Raw genomic sequence first — 21,355 nt, 5'->3', positions numbered from 1 at the left:
ACAGCTGACTCTGAATGCAGGACAGAGTTAGTGACTCCTCTTCCCAGCTCCAAATTACTAAGAAGATAAGGAAAGAGTTTGAAAAGGATCGCAGTCCTGCTCTTTGCCCTGTGGACAGGAGGGTGACAGAGTCTATTGCTGAAGTGGTCATAACAAGCTCACAGATATTGGAGGTGTTATGCAATGGAATAGCAGCTGAGGCAACACTCACAGGCATCAAAGGCATGGGCCAGTAGGGGTAGTCAGGCTGCCCGTATTACCCAAGAGGCCACAGACAGTGCAATCCAATTGCAGTCATTAAATTCTTTAGGACTTGGACTACGATTGCATATAAAGAAGAAATTATCAGATGTATAGACATGATCCAAAAGAAATATAGTTGAAACCCCTTTCGTGAATATTTCCAGTATAAATATCCAGTCCAATGAACAGTTCAAATTTTCATACAGACCCTCTGAATTTGACTTTTGGGGAAAAAATCATTTATTTGATATAATATGCTATGTTACACATGCAGATTATTAAATTTCCAGTTCTGTGAGGGGGATACTTTGTTTGTGTGAGTAGCTTATTTACTACTAGCAAAACCACATGTCTGACTACGGACGTCAGGCTCTGTTGTGTTACTTACATAAACACACTATGTGATTAATTATGCTAGCATAATCAATAGTGGCTTCTGGTTGTCACATTCATTGCATTCTATGGAAATGCTATGGAAGCATCATTTAATTAGATTTTTCACTTAGTAGTTATCAGAATATAAGAAATGTCATCATAGCTTTCTGCACATGGTAATGAAATCATTGGTACATTACCAAGATTAAATCACACAAGAATGTCTACCCTTCTGTTTTCCTTCCTGCTAAAATTATCAGGCTTCTTACAGTACCACCTGTGATGAGAGGCAGGCGATCCAGAATTTCAAAGCTTTCCACAACACCTACCAGTCTCCGTGTCAGAACAAATTGGTATTTCCAGTCTACTCTTTATCATTATGGCATTTTAGAGCCTAATAGCTAATTCTTAAAAGTATTAATACGTCTACCTTTATTAAGTGTTCAATATGTTCATTGAAAATGTTAAGTGCTTCACTTAGTATAATCTTTTTTAATCTTCAGAGAAGCATTTTGAGGTTTTTTTCCATTACATAGACGTAGAAACTGAGGCACAGGTCACATAGATGGTTAAGAAAAGAGCCAGAATTGAATCCTAGTTCTTTTTAAATTTTTTAAAAGTCATTTAGTTGAGAGACAGACACAAAGACAGAGAAGGACAGCTCTCATCTGCTGGTTCACTCCATAAATTCCACAACAGCCTGAAGCCTCAACTGAGAACACAATTCGGAGCTCTTATGTGGATGGCAGGAACCCAATTACTTGAGCCATCACCCCTGCCTCCCAGGTTCTACATTGGCCAGATGCTGGGGTCTGGAGCCTGAGCTGGAGCTGGAAGTCAAACCCAGGCACTCCAATATGGGACAAAAGCATCTTAACTGCTAGGCTAACTGCCCACTCCCTTGAATCCTAGTTCTGATTCACTCCAAGTCCCATCTACTTTAATCCACATATAAGCCCAGAGAAATAAAGCATCTCTCCAAAGTGCACACTACACGAAACTGGCACTCAAGTTTTCTGACTTCTCCCTGTCACTATAATTGCTGTGAGCCACCGCCTTATGCCTGAGCTATTCAGCTGTTTGTTTCGTTTTTGTTTCAGTAGATATCCCCCAGGCTGAGAAACATGTAGGCAGTATCCATTAGAACTGCTGCCTGTGATGTGTGGAGCAATCACATTTTTAATGGACTCTGTGTCTGAGTCCTTGCTTGTCTGCATAGCTTTTAAGGCGAACTGGAGTAAATCTATTGCTCACTTGGCAAACAGCATTTGGCATTGTCCTTCAAATGGTAGAGTCAGATGCCTGGGGATTCTGCTTTATCCCATATCTCTGGAAACTTTTCCCAGAGAATGCCATACTTTAGGTCTAAGAGCAAGAAAGCTCCTTCTACTGTAAAAAGCATAGATCTGGTCCTGCCTTTCCCTTGTTTAGACACTCAGATAAAAATTTTATCATGGCTTAGTGCTACATTTTATCAATCACATATCTCCATGTATTGAGAAAATCAATCATATGGTTTTTTATTCTAATGTGGTGGTGATTCACATTATTAATTATTGAATGTCAAATCATCTTGCATTCCTGACCTCTTCATGTTGAACTGTCTCTTGTATAAACTGTGGATTCTCTTTGCTAATATTTTCTTTAGAATTTGTGGTCTGTGCTCATGATATCCTTGTCAGGTTTTGTCATTATACAATGCCAGGCTCGTCTTGACCTGGTAGTGATCACACAGGTGTCACACATACACACACACACATACATACACACACACAAATAAACCTTATGTATAAAAAACTTAAGATGTGTTTTACTGCACATAAATTGTAATTCATTTAAGTACAATTTTTTGAAAATCATTCAGATGGTTTCACCTTTCCCTCAAGGCAAATTCATTATAAGAGTATTCGAGGCTGCTTAGACTTGTTACTTCACCTTGTGCTGTGGTTACACCAGAGTACTTTTAGTTTCTCCTAATGACCATGTTTATTCCTTTATGCCGTAAGCACTTTGCTAATGCTGCCTCTTCAGGATGGAGTGATTCTGTCCCCCACCTCTCTTTCTCCACTTAGAAGCTCTTTCATCCTTCAAGAATCAAGGTTCCTTCTGCCTTGATGTTCCTTCTAAGACATTTCCTGGTAGAATGAATTGATTCCTTCCTGGCACTACCATTGAACTTGGCACATAATGCTGTGCCACATGGAAGAGATACCTCTGTGGTAGTTAGCCTATGAGCTCCTCTAAGTCTCTATCATCTTTGGGCATCTAGTGCCCAACAGTACCCAACAGAAATTATTGGAAAACATTTATTGAAGAATAAATGGTAAAGTTGTTCCCATTTTATAAAATGAATGAGTGAATGAATGCCTCTTCCATAACAAAGTTTGGATGAGGAGGAAGGATCTGGTAACAGCTATGTGTTGCTGCACTCATTAACCCAAATTTGGTAACTTCATCATTTCATGTATTTGCTGTTAATTCTGCACTTGAGGCAGGGCCTTGTGAGGACAACTGAGTTGCCCATATGTTATCAGCCTGGAGTGGTTCAGCTGCAAGTTGGTGCTGGCTGGGAGCTCAGCTGAGGTGTTTTCTGGACCCGGCTTCTCATCCACAGGGCTGTTCTGAGCAGTTAGGATAGGCTTCTCGGCAATGCCAGTCTCAGCGTGGGAAGACTTCTCAAGCAGGGAATGGCTTCCTGAGAGCAGAAGCTGCCAGGTCTTCTTGCAGATTGGGCCCAGAACTGCTACAGCTTCTGCTTGGCTGACGCACTCCACTGCTTCAGCCTCTCCAAGGAGGGGCCAGCTAGGGGCGCAAATACTGGGAGGCAAGTTTCAATGAAGGTCATCAAAGTGAGAGTACTACCACGTTAACTACAAAAATGAAATGTTTATTTAAAACTCCTGTCTACCGTGCCAAAGATATTGTTGATAGCTGATATTGTATGAGATTTTCCTGAAGCAAAAATGTTTTGGAAATCCTTGTCTATCCAATGTTTTAATTTCAAGTTTTGCTTTATTGATCCAAGTTATGCTTACTTATTAAGTGAAAAAGAAAAAGAGATGGATATTTGGTCTGGCAGTTAAGCTGCCACTCAGGATACCTGTATCCCATATCATAGTACCTGGGTTTGATACCCAGCTCTGCTTCCCATTCAAATTTCATACTAATGTGTACCCTGGGAGGCAGCAGGTGATGGCTGAAGTAGTTGGGTCCCACCACCCTTACATGAGAAACCTAGATTTAGCTCCCTACTTCAGGCTTTGGTCTAGCCGGCCTAGCCCTAGCTCCAGCCGTTGGAGACGTTGAGGTACAATGAACAGTCTCTATCTTACCCCGCCCCCCCATCAAATAAATAAAAAGAAAGAATTTTAGCTCCTCTGACCTGTACGAGGTCCCAAACCTGTTAAAACCAAAATCTGATGGTTTCTTTTGCAAGAGGCCTGGCTCAGAAATTTGAGGTTTCTATAAGAAATGAGGGTTTGCTGCTTTTAAACTGGAAATATTTTTAGAAATCTTTGGATCCCACTAGCATTATTTGCAACATGCCTGCTCAAAGCTAAAGTTTTTGAGACTTCAACATTATGCATATAAAAATGACATTAAGTCAAGTCCCTTTGACTTTTCTACCTCGTTTAGTTTGGCGTTGGTGTTTTCATTACCCACACATTACCCACACATTACCCACACTGAGTCTTTCAACCACATGTCCTGAGGATCCAATTATTGACTTTTTAATTGGATTAAAAGTGGAATCTGTACATATTCTGGCAAAGCACAGAAAATATACTAACAAATAGTGTCTTCCCTACTAACTCTTTCCACCTTTTAGCAAAATTGTGTAGTCATACTTGGTTTTAGACTAAAGTTTTAATCTTTGAACACCCCTTGCTAGGGATATGAACTGCCACAAGTGAGTCAACCTCTCTATGTCACAGTTTTCTGCCTTACAATAGGAATGATACTGTACCCCACAGGATTGCCATGTGGAATACATGACATGAACTGTGAGAGCACTGATTAGACTGTCAGCTTTGGAATAAGCATTTGATAAATATATTGAGTTATTATTAGACCAGTGGATAATTGTGAATACTCTTTAAATTATTCATAAGTGGATTACTAAATTCACAGATTATATGAAACTTTTTTTTCCTTGTAATTACTTGGACCTCTGCCTTTTAGTGTCTTCAATATTATTGCATTTTATTCAGATTGGTTGCTTTTAGTTACACAGAGAGAGAAGGAGAGCAGAGAGAGAGAGGTCTTCTATCCATGGGTTCACTCCCCAATTGGCCACAATGGCTGGAGCTGTGCCAATCTGAAACCAGGAGCCAGGAGCTTCCTCCGGACCATCTTCTACTGCTTTCCCAGGCCATAGCAGAGAGCTGGATCAGAAGTGGAGCAGCCGAGACTCAAACTGGCGCCCATATGGAATGCTGGCTCTGCAGGTGGCAGCTTTACCCACTATGCTACAGCGCCAGCCCCAGTTGGTTGCTTTTGAGGCTGGGAGGAGGGAGAATTTGAGGTTGTAATTCTAAAGAATTAGTAGTTGTTACACCATTGCACCAGATTATTTAGAAAGAATTGAAGTCACTGAGAAGGCAGTTACCAGCTTCATATTACATATGAAGCCTATCATAAAACTTTTTGTGGAATACTACACAATAATGTGTGTTGAGAAAAATAACTAAAAATTATGAATTTAACAAAATGCTTAAATGAAAAAGTGTGTCATTAACTTTAATAGCACAGCCTTAATGTTTAAGACATTAAGTGGCATATTCTTTTTCAAGCTTTACACAAGCTTTGTGCACATACAAGTTCCCAATTCCTTGCAATCAAATTCTGAACCCCTCTGAGTATCTGTCACTGACATGTTATATGCCATAAATTTAGGCTAAGGGAATGCTTTCTAATACTGAGTCAGCAGCTTCTGTGCTACCCTAATTATAGTGTTTTATAATCAGCATTGCTAGTGCACACTGGACAGGCAATTTAAATTGAAGTATTTGTGCTATGTAATGATAGCTAGCAATTATCAGTGTTTGAGGTAACCCAGAACAGACTCTCCTTGAATAACTGACCATCATGACCCATATATCTGTCCAATCAGAAGGAAGCATTCTTGTTACATTGGTTGGCATGATTGATCTGTAATGCACATCATTTTTATATCACTTACTCTGATGTTCACAAAATGTGTTCAGTAGAATTATGAATTAATTAATGATATTTTAAGACCATGAAGAAGGGTCCCCATGTCAAATAAGTACAGGCAGCTCAATGGAGACTATTTCCTTTTTATAAATGCATAATTTACTTTCACATACAACCGACCTAAAAAGTCTTACAATAAGAAGTATAACTTTGTTTGAGAATAGGATAAAATACAAAGTATTTCCTGAGCATGACTATTTCCCTTTGTGTTTCACCCAAGGCTTGTTCAATATAACATACTTTGAGAAATGCTCCTTGACATTCTATTTGGTTTTTGTTTGTTTGTTTGTTGGGTTTTTTTTAATTTGTTTATTTAAAAGGCAGAGTTACAGAGCGGTAAAGGCAGAGAGAGAGAGAGGGGTCTTCCATCTTCTGGTTTCACTCTCCAAATGGCTGCAATGGCCAGAGCTGAGCCAATCCAAAGCCAGGAGCTAGGAGCTTCTTCTGGGTCTCCCACATGGGTACAGGGGCCCAAGAACTTGGGCCATCCTCTACTGCTTTCCCGGGCCATAGCAGAGAGCTGTATCAGAAGTGGAGCAGCCAGGTCTCAAACCAGTGCCTATATGGGATGCCAGCACTGCAGGTGGCAGTTTTTTAGCCTCTAAGCCACAGTGCCGGCCCAGTGAATACTGTTTGCATATCCCAGTACTGCATGGAACATTTGAGTGTAACTGAGTGTTGTCTGTTATATATGGCAATCCTAAACCCAAACCCAATGAGAGGCATAAGTAATGAAACTGTCAGCTTAATTTAACAATAAGTACATGGGAAGAATCTGTTCAATACTTGAAGTTTTTGTGGATTTCCCAAAATCAGAGAGCATAATACTTTTTGAGCCCACTGTATCATGTTTTTATATTAATTTCAACATGCATAGTGTATCTGGAACTAAAGTTCCCATGAGCATTTTAATTTTACAGAAGAGGAAATTGGGCCCTGAGAGGGGTGACTTCCTCAAAGAAATTCTCCCAACAGGGAGCTGATAATAGCCAGCCTTGGATCTCATTACCAAATTTACTACCTTTATTTTTCACTATTATTGGATGGGGCCAAAAATACCAAATGTAACCAAAAAAGTAATAATATATATATTTATATAGTTAGCCAAGCTTATAATTTTGATTGATCCAATCACAATAAAATGGAATACATTAAAATAAACATAAAGCTTAAATTATACTGGATATAAATCAATGTTTCTGTTAACACAGCACTTCAGTATCTTCCAGAATCTCCATTCCTCATTAATGTATAATGTGTAAGAATACAGATTCAAAGAGAAATCCAGAATATTTTCCATGAGCCTGTGTGTTTCTCTTTATATGTAAGTGTTTTTATATATAATTGCATCATCATTAGCCACTTCAATTTTTTTATTGAGAAAGAACTTCAAACCTAAAGTAATCGTAGTTACAAACAATAATGTTTGTGAGAGCAACAGTTGTGATGTCCCTGTTCTACAGAAAGTAGGACTCTTTATATTCAGAGTTCGTGGTATATATTTACTGTTTTTGAAAAGCTACTATTTGGGCCAGCACCGCGGCTCACTAGGCTAATCCTCCGCCTTGTGGCGCCGGCACCCTGGGTTCTAGTCCCTGTCGGGGCGCCAGATTCTGTCTCGGTTGCTCCTCTTCCAGTCCAGCTCTCTGCTGTGGCCCAGGAAGGCAGTGGAGGATGGCGCAAGTGCTTGGGCCCTGCTCCCACATGGGAGACCAGGAGAAGCACCTGGCTCCTGGCTTCGGATCAGTGCAGCACGCTGACCATAGTGGCCATTTGGGGGTTGAACCAACAGAAGGAAGACCTTTCTCTCTCTCTCTCTCTCTCTCTCTCTCACTAATTCTACCTGTCATGTTTTTTCCATGTGACTGCTCTTATCTCATTAACCTGGTATTACTGGCATAAGGTGCAGTCATTGTAGAATCAGATTCGTTTCATTAGGTAGTAGAGGAGTAATTTGATTTATTATGGGAAATACTAAGAAATGAACTAAAGATTACATTACTTTCCCACAAATTATTTGTTTTCTTTGGGTGGTAAGGGCATGATTCATTAACACCTGATCTACAGGTGTCAGCTGCTTGTCAAGGACCAGAAGAGTCCTGGAGTTGTCACCTTGCAAAGGTCAGTTCTCTTCAACAGTTATACCTGGCACTTCTAAAATGTGAAGTATTAAGGCAGTTTACCTGCAAGTGGTAAAGAATTTAAGAGCAGCTGTGGTCCAGTAGTCTTTTTTTTTTTTTTTTTTTTTTTTTTTTTTTTTTTTTTTTTTTTTTTGACAGGCAGAGTAGACAGTGAGAGAGAGAGAGAAAGGTCTTCCTTTTGCCGTTGGTTCACCCTCCAATAGCCACCACGGCCAGAGCGCTGTGGCCAGCACCCTGCACTGATCCAAAGGCAGGAGCCAGGTGCTTCTCCTGGTCTCCCATGGGGTGCAGGGCCCAAGGACTTGGGCCATCCTCCACTGCACTCCCGGGCCACAGCAGAGAGCTGGCCTGGAAGAGGGGCAACCGGGACAGAATCCGGAGCCCTGACCGGGACTAGAACCAGGTGTGCCGGTGCCGCAGGCGGAGGATTAGCCTATTGAGCCACGGCGCCGGCCACCAGTAGTCTTTGAAGTACATGGTATGATGGCATTCATTGTGATTAGCGGTGCTTTGAATGAACAAGCTATGGTAAATATGAAGTGCCAATCTGGGGAAAGTAGAAGACTGCTTTGTCAGGAGTTCCTGCTATAAGACTGTGTTAAGTACTTGACCTCTGGAAAATGACTTAACCCTTCTGATCTTGACTTCCTCCTGTATAAAATGGAGATGGTAATTGTACTTCCCTAGTAGTAAACTGTATAGAATGGAGTTGGTGACTGTACTTCCCTCGTAAAGTCATTGTGAGGAGTTAATGAGAATGTAAAAGCGTTAGCACCATGCCCCGCACATAGTAGGTTTTACTAAATGTTAAGTAGTATTATTCCAGATTAAAAAGTCAGGTGGTAATATAGGTCTTTATTATTCATGCACAGTAATACTTTTCCTGTTCATAACACTTGAATCTTCATAAAATATTTTCATGATCTCTAAGTGCCTTTCCATGGGTGATCAGTGTTGGCAGTGATTTTAATAGAACAAATAAAACCACAAAGGATATTTCTCCTTTACAATTGCGGCTTTGTCATAAGTCATATGGATGGCACGTATATATGAGTGATTAGAAGAAACTACAACTAAGGAGTCTTGTAACCATTTTAACATTGACTCTGACAGGTTGAGTATCCCTTATTCAAAAATGCTTGAGACCAGAAGTGTTTCAGAAACCAGACTTTTTTTATTTTGGAATATATGCATATACATAATAAGGTATCTTGGAGATGGCACCCTCATCTACATAGAAAATTCATGTTTTGTATACACCTTATACACATAATCTAAAGGTAATTTTATATAATATTTTTAATAATTTTATGAAAAGGAGTTTCATGGTACGGAATTTTCCATTTGTAGCTGCCTATCAGTGCTCAAAAAGTTTCAGATTTTGGATTTTCATGGTAGGGATATTCAACCTGTATTAAAACTATTTTCTATGCACTTTCTTGCCTATAATGCTATTCAAAGCACTGTGGGGAATGGAGATGCAATGAAACTTCCATGCCCCTCATCAAAACTTCAGGCTCTAAGAGGGATGCTGTGGTAGAAGTGGGATTTTGTCACTGATCCCGAGAGTCCTGGGTTTATATTTACAAGCTCAGGGACTGTTTGCCCTCAGTGTTGATCCTGAAGTGTTTAACTGCTTATGTCACTTACATGTGATGCAGATAACTACTTGTCCATAATGGGGAGCTGTAAATTTAGGTCATGTGAAATATTAAAGTAAATATAAATATTTATAGAGCTAAAGAGAGACTCTGAAATGTTGTGCATGAAGACTGATACTCTTCAGTCCAGCACAAGAAGTCAGGCACTCTGAACTATCAGATTAGGAACCATTACAAAAGTAGTGGTGCCAATTAAGGAAATGTGCTACAATTCGGCTTTTTTCTAGAGGTGGACTGGTAGGTCTCCTTCCAAGGCATTGATGTTTCTGAAAAACGTGCATTCCTTTTAAAGTGGCATCTCTACGTAAACTGGTGTAGTATTCACTAAATTACTTCAGAATATTTACTTGCACCTGGTCACAGACTAGGGTTAGAATTCTTAATCAGAATCCTGGTTCCCCCTTTCCTCACAGAAAGCAAGTTGGTTACCCACTGGGAAATGTCATTTCCCCAGCTCTCATATTGGAAATGATTCTCAAGGTTGTCATGAAGATTAAATGACATGTATATTAAAGTTGCCAGGTAAGCAGGAAAATGTGGAGTGAACCTTGGTGGAATTGTTTTTCTGCAGTGTTGTGTGTGTGTGTGTGTATGTGTGTGTGTCTGCATGCACATGTGTATTCATAAGCCACTTATTTTTCAAGTTTCTCCATGTAGAGTAGCTCACTTCTATAGATGGGAGAAAACACAACACCCACAAGTCAATGACAGAGTAAAAATTCAAACTTCCAACATTAAACTTTCTATCTCATAGAAAGAATTTGCTGGAGGTTACTATGTATAGTGTTTACTGTCAGCATTTGGGGAGTAAATTTTGGGAATGATCTAGTTCTGGTATAATTAATCCTGGTATTCCCAAATCAAATGATACCCTAGGCTGCACAAATGTTTTTAAAACTCTCTATAGAGAGACATTCTCTACAAATACTATTTCAGTTAGTTCTCTTAAGAACTTTTTAGAACAGCTTTGCTGCCTCCATTTGATATATGAACATGAACATACAGTGGTTTAAGGAACTAATCAGAATTTCATGGTTCATCAGTGGGATGGCCAAAACACAATTCCCTTTTTTCCCTTTCCACCACCGTCTGCTGCCTTTAAGGTGTGTTTAGGTTTGGGAGCCTTTTGTTTTGTGTTTGTTAAGAAAAACAGTTATTATATGAAACAGTTCATCAGGCAAGATAGCCTTAAACATGCAATGACACATTGATGTAATTTATTTTTACTTACATAAAATTAAAGTCAATTAAAAATGTAGTTTGTTCCAGAAACAAATGTGCCTTTAAAATATAGGGGTTTTCTTCCAGTACATAATCATGCTTTTACTTTAAAAAAAAAAAAAGTCAAAGCTACACCATTTATATTGTTGTGTTTTTCTTCATCCTAGAGTTGTGACATACACGGTTTCCATCTCTAATGCCAGACCTAAACAAAGCCAGACAGGTAACCATAAAAGCTCTTTGCTACCTCCTCTTACACATGCTGAGATACACCAGGAGAGATTCTGACAACAAGAATGTAGTTAGAATTTCCAAGCTTGCAAAAACCACATTTTTACAGGACTCGCCCTCCCCCTAATGGAAAACACAATGAATGGATCCATACAGATGCACTTCTACACAAGAAAGGGATACCTTTTTGTCTGTTTTTAGCACGTAGCCTAACTTCACTGGTGCCCAGTAAAATAGGAACTGTAATGTAAAAGTTTTTTCTTCACAGAAATAACAAGAAAAAGCACATAGTATCTAATGCTTCCATCTTTGATTAAATTATCATGGGGCTTCCAAGATCAGATCAATTAGGTTAGCCTGTTTTCCCCAAAAAAATGCTTTTACTAAAGAAGCTCTTCCTAGAAACTACATCAGAACCAACAGTGATAAATGGACTACAAACCAAAGAGTAGGAGCTCGCATCCTCTACAGCTTTCAGAGAAAGGACATGGTTTACTGTTAGTCCCCACATCCAAAACTAGCTCTAATTTCCTCCAGAGCAGTAGGCAGAAAATAGGACCTTGGGGGATCGGAGCGCTGGTTTGAGAAACACCTGAGATAAATTCCTAGTAGTTAAAAACTCAACACTAGCAGGCCTCCCATGTGAAGGGTTTCACACTTACTCAAGGAAAGAGCCATGAAGACACAGCTGCCTGGTGCAAGACCTGCTGGAAGTATTTGGGACAGAGATAGGTAGTGATGGCAGTCCATTGCCTGTAATTGACCTATCAACATGAAACCTGGGAAAGCACCCTTCTATCCCCCAGGTAGAACAATGTACATCATCTTGCCCAAGCTCGTATGACTCTGAAGCACCCTGGGGTGGCAGGAGAACTGCACTCAATTAATACAAGAAGGTGCTTCAAGAAGAACACAGGTCCCAGGAGGTCACTTTCTTTTGGACTCATCAATGTTTAGCATGAATGAAAGGCCCCAGAACACGGTTACTCCTGTGGGTCAGCACTAGCACCGGCCCAGCCCAGCCTATTGGGCCTGTGCTGTCTAGACAGACCCCACTGCTGGGAGAGGGAGCTAATGTCCCAATATGTCTAGAAAGCTGGCAAGGCAATTCATACAAGGAAGTTGCCACTAAACTGCTTGAGGCCAGTGCTCAGCCTTTTTATTCTGCTCCGCAGTTTAGAAACTTTCTTGAAAAGCCAGAAAATCCATCCATGTAAGCATAATGTCAAGTATATCACCAACCATTCATCTTCAGGGTACTACAAAGTTGTTGAGTCTTCTGAAAGCCATTGTGTTAGCTCCAAGAAGCCCATCCAAAAGCTGTCTTTCAATATATCTTTCTACCAAACAAGTCTGTTTTTTACGATAGGCCGGTAGGTGAGTTTATTTCCTTCCTTGTCTTCAAACCCACTAGTACTTGGCCATGAAATTTCTCTGAAACACCTGTAACTTCCCAGCTTCAAAACACCCGGCACAGCTTCCAATCCCGCAATTGAGGCAGAGAGGTGGACAGCCCAAAGCTGCCTCTTAGGGTAGGCGGTCGGTTGGAGACACGGGTGCATTGGCCAACGGAGGAGGCGTCTGGGCCTGCGCAGGAGGCCCCGCCTTGAAGCCAACGTGACCCTGCATAGCACCCGGACGCACGTGGCCAGGGTCTCTACGTCAGTTATGACGGTTGAAGTGCAGACTTACCAAAATAAGCCTGTAAGTACTTTACATTCCCAGGATATTCTCTGTAAAACTAATAACTGTAAAATGTTGAGCAACAATGATTGAGTTGAAAATATCTCTATCTTGAGCACTGTTTAATTTGCAATCTGAAAACTCCAGAATATGTAAAAATACTCTGGAAACTCAACAGCAAGTACACAAACAATACAGTTATAAAATAGGTAAAAGATGTAAATAGACATTTCAGCAAATAGGAGGTAAGGTGGAAAATCAGCTCATGAAAAGATGTTTAACATAATTGGCCATCAGAGGAATGCAAATTAAAAGCAAAATGAGATGTTCCTCTACAACTGAAATTTTGTTAAAAATAATAATAAATATGGAGGAGCTTGGATGGGTACCAAATCCTAGTTTGAAGGGCCGTATTCCTCGTGCTGAACAGAGATGGAAGCTCCAATCACAAGGTAATGACAGGCAGAGGGAAATGTGGATGATTCTGATTTGATCAGTACACATTGTATACATTTACTGACATGTCACTATATATTTGCTAAATTTTTTTTCATGTTTAAAGAATTAGAAATGCTAAATAACCTGATTTGATCTTCATACCTGGAATAGATGTATTGGCTTACCACACTGTACCCCATAACTATGTATAGTTAACATATAAACTTACAGAAAAACATTTTTAGTGTATTAATAATAGCAAATGCTGTTAAGGATAGGTGGACCTCTTAGACGTTGCTGGTGGGCATGTAAATAACAAAGCCACTTGGAGAAGTCATTTGATAGTTTCTTATTTAATGTATGACCCAGAAGTTGCATTCTTGTGCATTCATCTCAGAGAAATAAAATGTGTGTTCCCACAAAAACTTGTGGACAAATATTTATAGAAGTGGTTTACGTAATAGCAAAATACTAGAGACTACTCAAATATCCTTCAGTGGGTGAATAGCTAAACAATCTCCGGTATATCCATGCAACAGAAACACAGCAATTAAAAAAAAAATACATGCAACACTTTAGATGACGCTCAAGGGGATTACCTAATTTTTTAAAAAGAATCTCAAAACATTACATGCTGAATGTACCTACTAATGGAATAATCCCAAAATGACAAAACTCTAGAGATGGAAAGGAGATAAATGTTTTGGAGGCAGTATAAATTCATGGAGCTGCTAGGAAGGGGTTCTTTTTTGAATGGGACTCGGATGTTTTTAAATCCTATGACTTTGGTAAAATATTTACCATCAAAGCTATTCATGTTTTTGTGCAATCCAAATATGAAAGAGTTTAAAGAAAAAAATGTTGGTTTAATTCCACATAAATGCCAGTTTGTATATTAAGTTGAATAGTCCTGATTTTATTAAAAAGCAACAATTTCAGTATACAAAGGTGGATTCTTCTGTGATGATCACAACAGTTAGGGGTATGTTCACGGTGGTGATTCTGGAAGGTGTATGCTATTGTTCCTTTTTTCTCCTTTCCTGTTGGCAAAATACAATAAAATACGTTGATACAACTTGCAGTGTTTCCTCCAACCTTGCCAGAATCAGAGGTTTTCAGTTTGGGACTGGATAGCACTAGATGGAAGCATCTTCTGCCGATCACCGCCTTGTTTGGAAGGACTTCGTATAATAACGCCTTTTCCTCTCTGCTGTGTAGGAATTACTGTTAATAGCAATTTACTTTCCTGAAAGTTCTTCCTGTCAGCTTCCCTCAGATCTAAGCATTCAACTCAGGACAATAACTCCAAGATGACTGGTTTTTGCTTTTGTTTTGAGAGGCAGAGAGGCAAAGAACTCCCATCCACTGGTTCGCTCCTCCAATTGCCCACAACAGGCGGAGGGAGCCAAAGTCAGAAGCCAGGAACTTAGTCCAGTTCTCCTACATGGGTGGCAGGAACCCAGTTACTTGAGTCGTCGCTGCCACCTCCCAGAGTCTGCCTTAGGTGGGAGTTAGAATCAGGAGTCAGTGCCAGGTGTGGAACCGAGGCACTCAACCATGTGGGGAGTGGGTGTTTTTCTCAGACTCTTAGTCTCCAGGCCACATGCCTGCCTTTGATTGTTCTTTACCACCCTTTAGAAGGGGCGTATTTTGGAAGAGCTGTGGAGCCTTGGTATCCTCTGGGGTGGGGGTGGGTGGGGCAGGGCAGTGGTGGAAAAGTGATCTGCCAGCAGGGGTCTTTGTGTAGGTATGGTTTTGGCCTCAGCACCTGCTTGTTGCTTAAGAGAAACCTGCCACTCTTAAGTTTATAACAGAGGAAAGGATGTTTTTAAAAAGCAGGTTACTGATAAAATAAGATCTGGCGTAGGGTGACCCAGGTGCACATGCAACTGTCAAAACCTCAGATAATTAATTTCTCCCTGCCTCAGTTACCTCATCCATAATAGATTGTAATAATGATAGCATCCATCCCATCAGTTGTTGCAGGTATTAAAAATGTGCCAGCCCTGTGCCTGCCACAAATGAGCGCTGCAATACATGTGATTCCCACTTCTTTGGAGTTTCTACCTTATTCCTTAGCCCCCAGGGCAGTTTGAAGAAAAAATGGCTTGCAGTGAAGAGGGATGATTGCTCGAAGTGAACAGGGTTAATTAACTTTTCCCAAGAAATGTGTTCCTGAAAAGAATATATATCGATTTAGCCTTTCAAAATAGAGTTTATTTTAAATAGATTGTTTTGTGCCAAGTTAATGATTACCTTCATGTATGTATCTATGTGACCTGAAGTTCTCACCCGTACGTGACTTTTCATCATCCTCTCTTCCTGGTAGCAAAGATTAGGGCTTAATATCCCTGTTTCTGAAGAGCACAGTGAGGATGGCTTAAACAAAGCAGGCCTCCTGTGATACCTTTCCTTGTTTAAAAAAAAAAAAAAAAAAAAAAAAAAAAAAAAAAAAAAAAAAACCAGAGAATTCTACTATGTCTCGAGGTCTCTGTGGGATTCAGAGAGCATCAGACAAGAATTTTGTCTCCAAAACATGACTGAAACCAGTGAGGAAGAGCAGAAATACCCTATGGACTGGAATTCACTTGGGAATCCTGGGGAGGGAGTAATCCATCTGGGAAATTGAAGATGGTTTCCTGGAAGAAAATGAGGAACCAGAGAGGGGTGCTTGCTCTCAGAATGTTTTCAACATGTGCTGTTTTGGGAGAATACGACAAAAAAAAAAAAAAAATAGCCCATGCAATAAAACACAGCTCCCTTCTTCCCTTCAGTATCTCAGGAACACCTTACCTGAGAACTCCTTCAGGCAAAAGGTATATTATTGCCCAGCTTTTGGTCCACAGCCTCCTCAAGTAGGGTTTGTTCAATGAACACATCTCTTGAGGCAGCTGAACACATCAGTATCTACTTCGCCTCCACCAACCCCCTTTCCCCATTGCTTCTTCAGGGGTGGGAGCAGGAAGTTGAGCACATGAATTTTAGCAGGCAGACTCTAAGCTCCCTGAGGGCAGGGAGTAGGTTGCTTGTGACCTCCTCAGAGCTTGGCAGAGTCCCGATGCCCTGCAGCCACATTCCATAAGGTTTGTTGGGTGGATGTGTGAAAAATAATCCTGGTGTGTCCTCGGAACGCACAGGCAGCCTGCAATTGTGAGAAGAGGTTCTGTGAGGAGGCAGGGCTGTCCTGGGATTCCAAGAATCCTGCAGCCCATGAGAGGCCAGAAGTCAGTTTCACCTCCTCGTCCAGCCCTTCTGAGGAGGTTGTAAAATCGGCTCTGTACTCCGGCCGGGGGGCAGCGGTGTGTCCCTGCGCCCCGCTGTGGCGGGGACCCCTCGGGACAAGTTACAAGGGTAGGTAACCCAGAGGGGGGAGCCAGCCAGCACGTGCAGCCGCCCAGGGGAGGAGGAGGCTGGGCTCACGCAGCCCTTAGTCAGCAGCTGGGCTCGGTTTTGAAACAAAAGCCAATGTCCTCCCTCGGAGTCCGCGGCCGGCCAGCTCCTAGGGGGAAGAAAGCCATGCTTCCCAGCCGGTTAGTGCACAACTTACTTTTCCAGAGCCTAGGACAAAGGGCCAGCAGCCGTACGGGAGCGGGTGGGTTTGTTGGGGATGGGGGACGGGAGCACAGACCCCGGACCCACCCCTCGCCACAGCGGAGGAGAAGGGCCGGGGTCTTCCCGGCTCTGCGCCTGGTTGTCCCGGACCGTGCTGCGAGCCCGGATCCCTTGGGCGTGCGTAGAGCTGAGGCACCTTTGCCACCGCGCCCCAAAGCACAGACACACCAGGCCCTGGTTTCATGAATGAAATCCAATCGTGGGGATATAAATAGCCGCGAAGGCTGCTAACGTCACAGTGCGAGCGGCGGCCGCCAGCGCGTCGGAGCTGGGTGCCGGGTGCTGCGTTCGGCCGGGCCGCCCCTCCTGGGAGTGGGTGGGGGCCGGAGGAGGCCGGGCCGACTGGTGGAAGGGGCGAGCCCCTCGCCCGGGCGGGGAAGCGCGGTCGCGGCGTGGGCGAGCCGGCTAGGCGAGGCCGTGCCATGCTGCCTTTGTGCAAAGTTGGGCGGCGGGCGGCGCGCCGCGCGCAGGGGCCCCGCACACCCGCGACCGCGCGCAGCCGTGGCTGCTGCTGAGTGGCGGGGCCCCCCGCTCCCCCCCGGCCCTTGAAGGCGGAGAGAGCTCGCGTCTCGCTCGGCTGCAGGGTAGGTTCTGTGTCGTGAGTGCGCCGCGGTATGAAACTTCGAGCAGCCGTTGGGAGCCCCACCGCCCCGGCCCCCGCGGCTGGCAGGTGGGGGCCCGGGCCGTGCCCTGCAGCCAGCAACGCCCCGATAGAGTTGTGGGGGTCGTGCGGCTCTCGCAGCCGCCGCCCTAGCCGCTCGGTGAGGCCGGGGACCCTCCTCTCCCATCACAGGCTAGCACGAGCGATTTCTAGGAGCGCCCGCACAGCCGCACCCCTAACTTGGAGCCGAGCAAACGTACAACAGGCATCCTGAGCAGGCTGGCTGCGCCAGGGAGCGGGTGGTACCGCCCGAGGAGAGGGCCTTTTTCCTAGGAATGACCGTGGTGATGGTGGGGAGGGACAGGGGGAACTGAAAAGGGGGACACGCTAGCCCCTGTGTTGCTTGCATCCCCCAGGAGACATTACCGGCGGGCCCTCAGTTGGCGCACCCCTCCCTCCGCCCACCCCGAGCCTCAGGATCCTTTGTGAGTTGCTGGGGCAACAGCAGAAGCTGCCAGGAGGGGCTTGCAAAACTCCTTACCTGGTGTGTGTGTGTGTGTGTGTGTGTGTGTGTGTTCAGCTTTCGGGGAAAACAACCAGTGGGGGAGAATTGTAGAAAAGGGAATCCAACCCCCCTCCCAGGAAAAAGAAGTGGAAGGAAGGCACGACTGTGTCGAAATCTATCATTAGGTCCTACTGTCAGCTGCGCTGTTTCCATCGCCAGCAGTATCAAACATCTCAACTGAGGAGCAATGTCAATATTTAGACTTGGACAAGCCAGAAAGTTAGAAGGGAGCGCCAAGCTCAGGGTTTTGACTTGGCTTTGCACGTCAGCACACAAGCTGTGCCTTTGGAGCTGACTGTACACATTTGCTGAGGGGGGAAAAAATGCATGAAGGTTGATATATACATAGAAGCTCCCAAATCTAGGAAAATCTAGTAAGTTAAGACCGAAAGAATGGTCCTGACTTTAGACTTCCCCAGCTTGGGCTGTCTGGGAGCCCTTGTGGAGCCCCAGCCAGATGCTCAGCTTGGGGTTTCATTGGTCGGAGGCGCCCCCTCCCCAACTCAGGCTGCATGGTCTACACTAAACATATTCTAAACTGCAAAAACGATACTTATTGGTGGCTTTCAACTTTCTAAGTCCTCTCACAATAAGCAGACTGCAAAAGGCCAATAGGTTGCATTTAGGCTTCTCTCAGAAAGTATATGCATATATATATGTGTGTGTGTGTGTGTGTGTGTGTGTGTGTGTAGCTTGTTTACAAACAGTATTTAGAAATGAATGAGTCTACGGCCATACCACCCTGAACGCGCCCGATCTCGTCTGATCTCGGAAGCTAAGCAGGGTCGGGCCTGGTTAGTACTTGGATGGGAGAAATGAATGATAATTCACTTTCAGTAACCTTGGAGATGCCTAAGAGAATCACCCATTAACCCCTGTATACTGCTCCATAGGTGAACTGGGTAATAAATTATAAAAGTTGCCTCTGAGATTCCTGGATTATATTTGCACATATTAATGGGAAAGAGATCCAACCTGTTGATCCCAGTGTGGAAGGCTTTGAAAAGTCAGTAGGAGGCAATAAAATCTCAGTCAGTTCTTCTAGATTGCCCATTACTGTGTTTTTCCCAGATCTTGAAGGTGGTGTACATTTTAAGTATTTAGGACTGTGGGTGATCACATGGGTGGAAAAAGAAACACATGTAAATGCTTCATGTTATTGGTTTAATAATACCACTTATTACCTATACAAGTACAATAGAAAACCAGAATTGTTTGGTCTTTAGTTATATGATCTAAAAGTGCTATGTTGGAAGAACATCACTCCTACTTCTGATTTCAGTATTGAAAAATGCCTGTAAGGTTTTTGTTGTTCCCCTCCAGTGGTTTATGGCCAAAACGTTTTATGGCCAAAAGAAATGCTTTTTTCTGTGTCATCCCCAAATGCTCAGAAATGTATTTTTACAAATGCTACAAGATGCTAACCTAGCTATTTCAGGATGTATTTGACCCAAACAAATGCCACTTCCACACTGGCGGTTAGCAAAAGTAAAGTTGATTCTACCCTTTCTTGGGAGGATTGGGAAGGAGAGGGGGTAGAAAACAGCATATGTTGAAATTTTTAGTGACTCCAGTGTGTGCCTGGCAGGCAGTGGGATTTATACAGCATTTCTCTCTTTTATGTAGGTAAGTCCAGCTGTGAGCAGGGTGTTGTGTTCTTCGATTCCAGCAAGCCAGGTCAGTGTCTTTGTTGAAACCCATGACCACAGATTGATGACATCCTGTGTCTGATTCTGAGCATGCACTTCAGAACAGGTTTCTTAGTCATTTATCTTCAAAGAATGTGTCTTTAACCTTTTAATACTCAGTTATGAACATCACAAGTTCAATGATTATTAAAAGCACTCTGTTTACTTGCTGGTAACATGAAGCTGGAATCAGTTTTCCTCTATAAGATTTTCTTTTCAATTTGGGGACCAAGAGATGCCAGACAACTGAGGACACCAGGAATCTGGGTGCCTGATAATTGAGAGTTTACTTCTGTCTTAATCTTAGCACTCTGGAGCTGGAAGAAACTTGATAGAATAATAGTTGACTCTCATTGAATGTGAACCAGGGCTCAGGTCATGTGCTGCATTCTTTACACTTGTGTTCTGATTCTACCTCAAAAATGATCATTCCTGGGAGGTGAACACTCTTGATCCCCAAACTGCAGGTAAAGATTTAGAAAATTCAGATTAGAAGATATGTTCAATTCTCACTTCAGTAAATAGCACAAATAGGACTTTTTGTAAAGTTCTGTCTTACTCTAAGAGCTTAACTCCTTGTGGAAAAATTCTTCCCCAATAGGGAAACAAGCTATAAAAGATTAAGTGACTTGCCTAAGTTAACTTTGTAATTACAGCTCATATAATAGTGCTCAATGCACCAGCTGTTATAAAATAATAAATTCCATTCTCTTAAGGAAAAACAGTGAAGCAAGTATTCATATATACCATCTGGTATGACACTGTCAGAGATGAAAAATTTTCTTCACATGGAATCTCTGGCCTTAAAGACTTTACAAACAGATTTAAAAGGCAAGATATTAAACATTCATGTATGAAAAACTGGAGAATAAGATCAAGATCATACATGCAAGAAGATTTGCTTGGAGGTCAATGTACATTTATGAGAAGGGCAGTATTTTCCACCCTGTGAGATTACTTTGCAATTCTGGTTACACATGGGGATGGAAATTCCAAGAACTGGCTTTGGGGTTTTTTTTGTTTGTTTTCTTTTGGGTTTTTTGTTTTGTTTTTGTTTTGGTATGGATAAATAATAAATGAGTGAGAGTTTGGAGAAAGACAGAATGTAGGATTTCAACCCAGTAGTGAGAGATTGTGCACCCATTCAGAGCCTCTAAATTATACTATCTCAAACTCAAACATATTAATGCTTCAAAAGCATTGTAACAAAATTGCGAACTGTTCCAGTCTGCACAGTACCATTGGGAAAGCATTATAATTTGGCATGATGCCTAAAAGTACTAGATTTCTTCTGGAACCACAGTTTGCCAGAAAGGTGCTACATAGATAGATTTGGATATGTAATAGATAAATCCTAACCAAAGTACTAAAAATGGCCAATATCCAGAGCAAAGACTAAGCCATTTTCCATTTTGCCCAGAATTGACAGCCTTCTTTTATCCCTCCCCATCGTCTTTGTGTAGAATAATTTTTAACAGTTGTTAATCCTTCTTAGAGAGTTTTATATAAAGGGACAGTTTTAATACATGAAACAGGGAACCAATTACTAAAGAAAACTTTTGGATGTCATCTTTTTAAACCTACTGATACTCTCAACTCAAGCCAGTAGCCCTAAATGCTTAATTAGTTAAGAGATATTTCCAAACATTTTATGGTGCTTTTGTGAACTGTCCTGTACC

General features: G+C 42.2%; 2 protein-coding genes across 14 annotated transcripts in view; one reads left to right on the top strand and one right to left on the bottom strand.

Moving 5' to 3' along the window:
• Positions 1 to 21,355, top strand: part of RHOBTB1 (Rho related BTB domain containing 1) — a 133,547-nt gene that overhangs the window by 46,858 nt on the left and 65,334 nt on the right. For 2 of the 13 annotated variants that reach the window (XM_051823869.2, XM_051823871.2), the window contains one exon: positions 19,615 to 19,665. The exons of 2 other annotated variants lie outside the window; for them this stretch is intronic. The gene's annotated coding sequence lies outside the window, so the exon portion shown is untranslated. Of the gene's footprint in view, positions 1 to 10,050; positions 10,160 to 12,733; positions 12,794 to 16,339; positions 16,741 to 17,267; positions 17,407 to 19,614; positions 19,666 to 21,355 lie in introns of those variants that run through there. 9 more of the 13 variants (XM_070057694.1, XM_070057695.1, XM_051823873.2 and 6 more) reach the window with 8 other exon arrangements.
• Positions 14,106 to 17,832, bottom strand: LOC127484267 (translation initiation factor IF-2). The gene is made up of 4 exons (XM_070057145.1): positions 17,684 to 17,832; positions 16,758 to 17,598; positions 16,004 to 16,352; positions 14,106 to 14,250 (listed from the first exon to the last, which is right to left on the bottom strand). The coding sequence occupies exons 1-3, from the start codon at positions 17,830 to 17,832 to the stop codon at positions 16,248 to 16,250; spliced, it is 1,095 nt and encodes a 364-aa protein (XP_069913246.1). The 3' UTR covers positions 14,106 to 14,250; positions 16,004 to 16,247.

Source organism: Oryctolagus cuniculus, chromosome 15 (genome assembly GCF_964237555.1).
Source record: "Oryctolagus cuniculus chromosome 15, mOryCun1.1, whole genome shotgun sequence".
Classification (NCBI taxonomy): domain Eukaryota; kingdom Metazoa; phylum Chordata; class Mammalia; order Lagomorpha; family Leporidae; genus Oryctolagus; species Oryctolagus cuniculus.
The sequence above is the reverse complement of the archived record's forward strand: the minus strand, read 5'-3'. Positions and strand labels throughout refer to the sequence as shown.

Coding starts and splice junctions, on each gene's coding strand:
- LOC127484267 (XM_070057145.1), bottom strand. CDS start 17,832: ATGCAAGCAACACAGGGGCTAGCGTGTCCCCCTTTTCAGTTCCCCCTG. Junction 17,599..17,683: donor GCCTGCTCAGGATGCCTGTT/GTACGTTTGCTC, acceptor ATGGGAGAGGAG/GGTCCCCGGCCTCACCGAGC. Junction 16,353..16,757: donor TTGTCCTAGGCTCTGGAAAA/GTAAGTTGTGCA, acceptor TCACAATTGCAG/GCTGCCTGTGCGTTCCGAGG.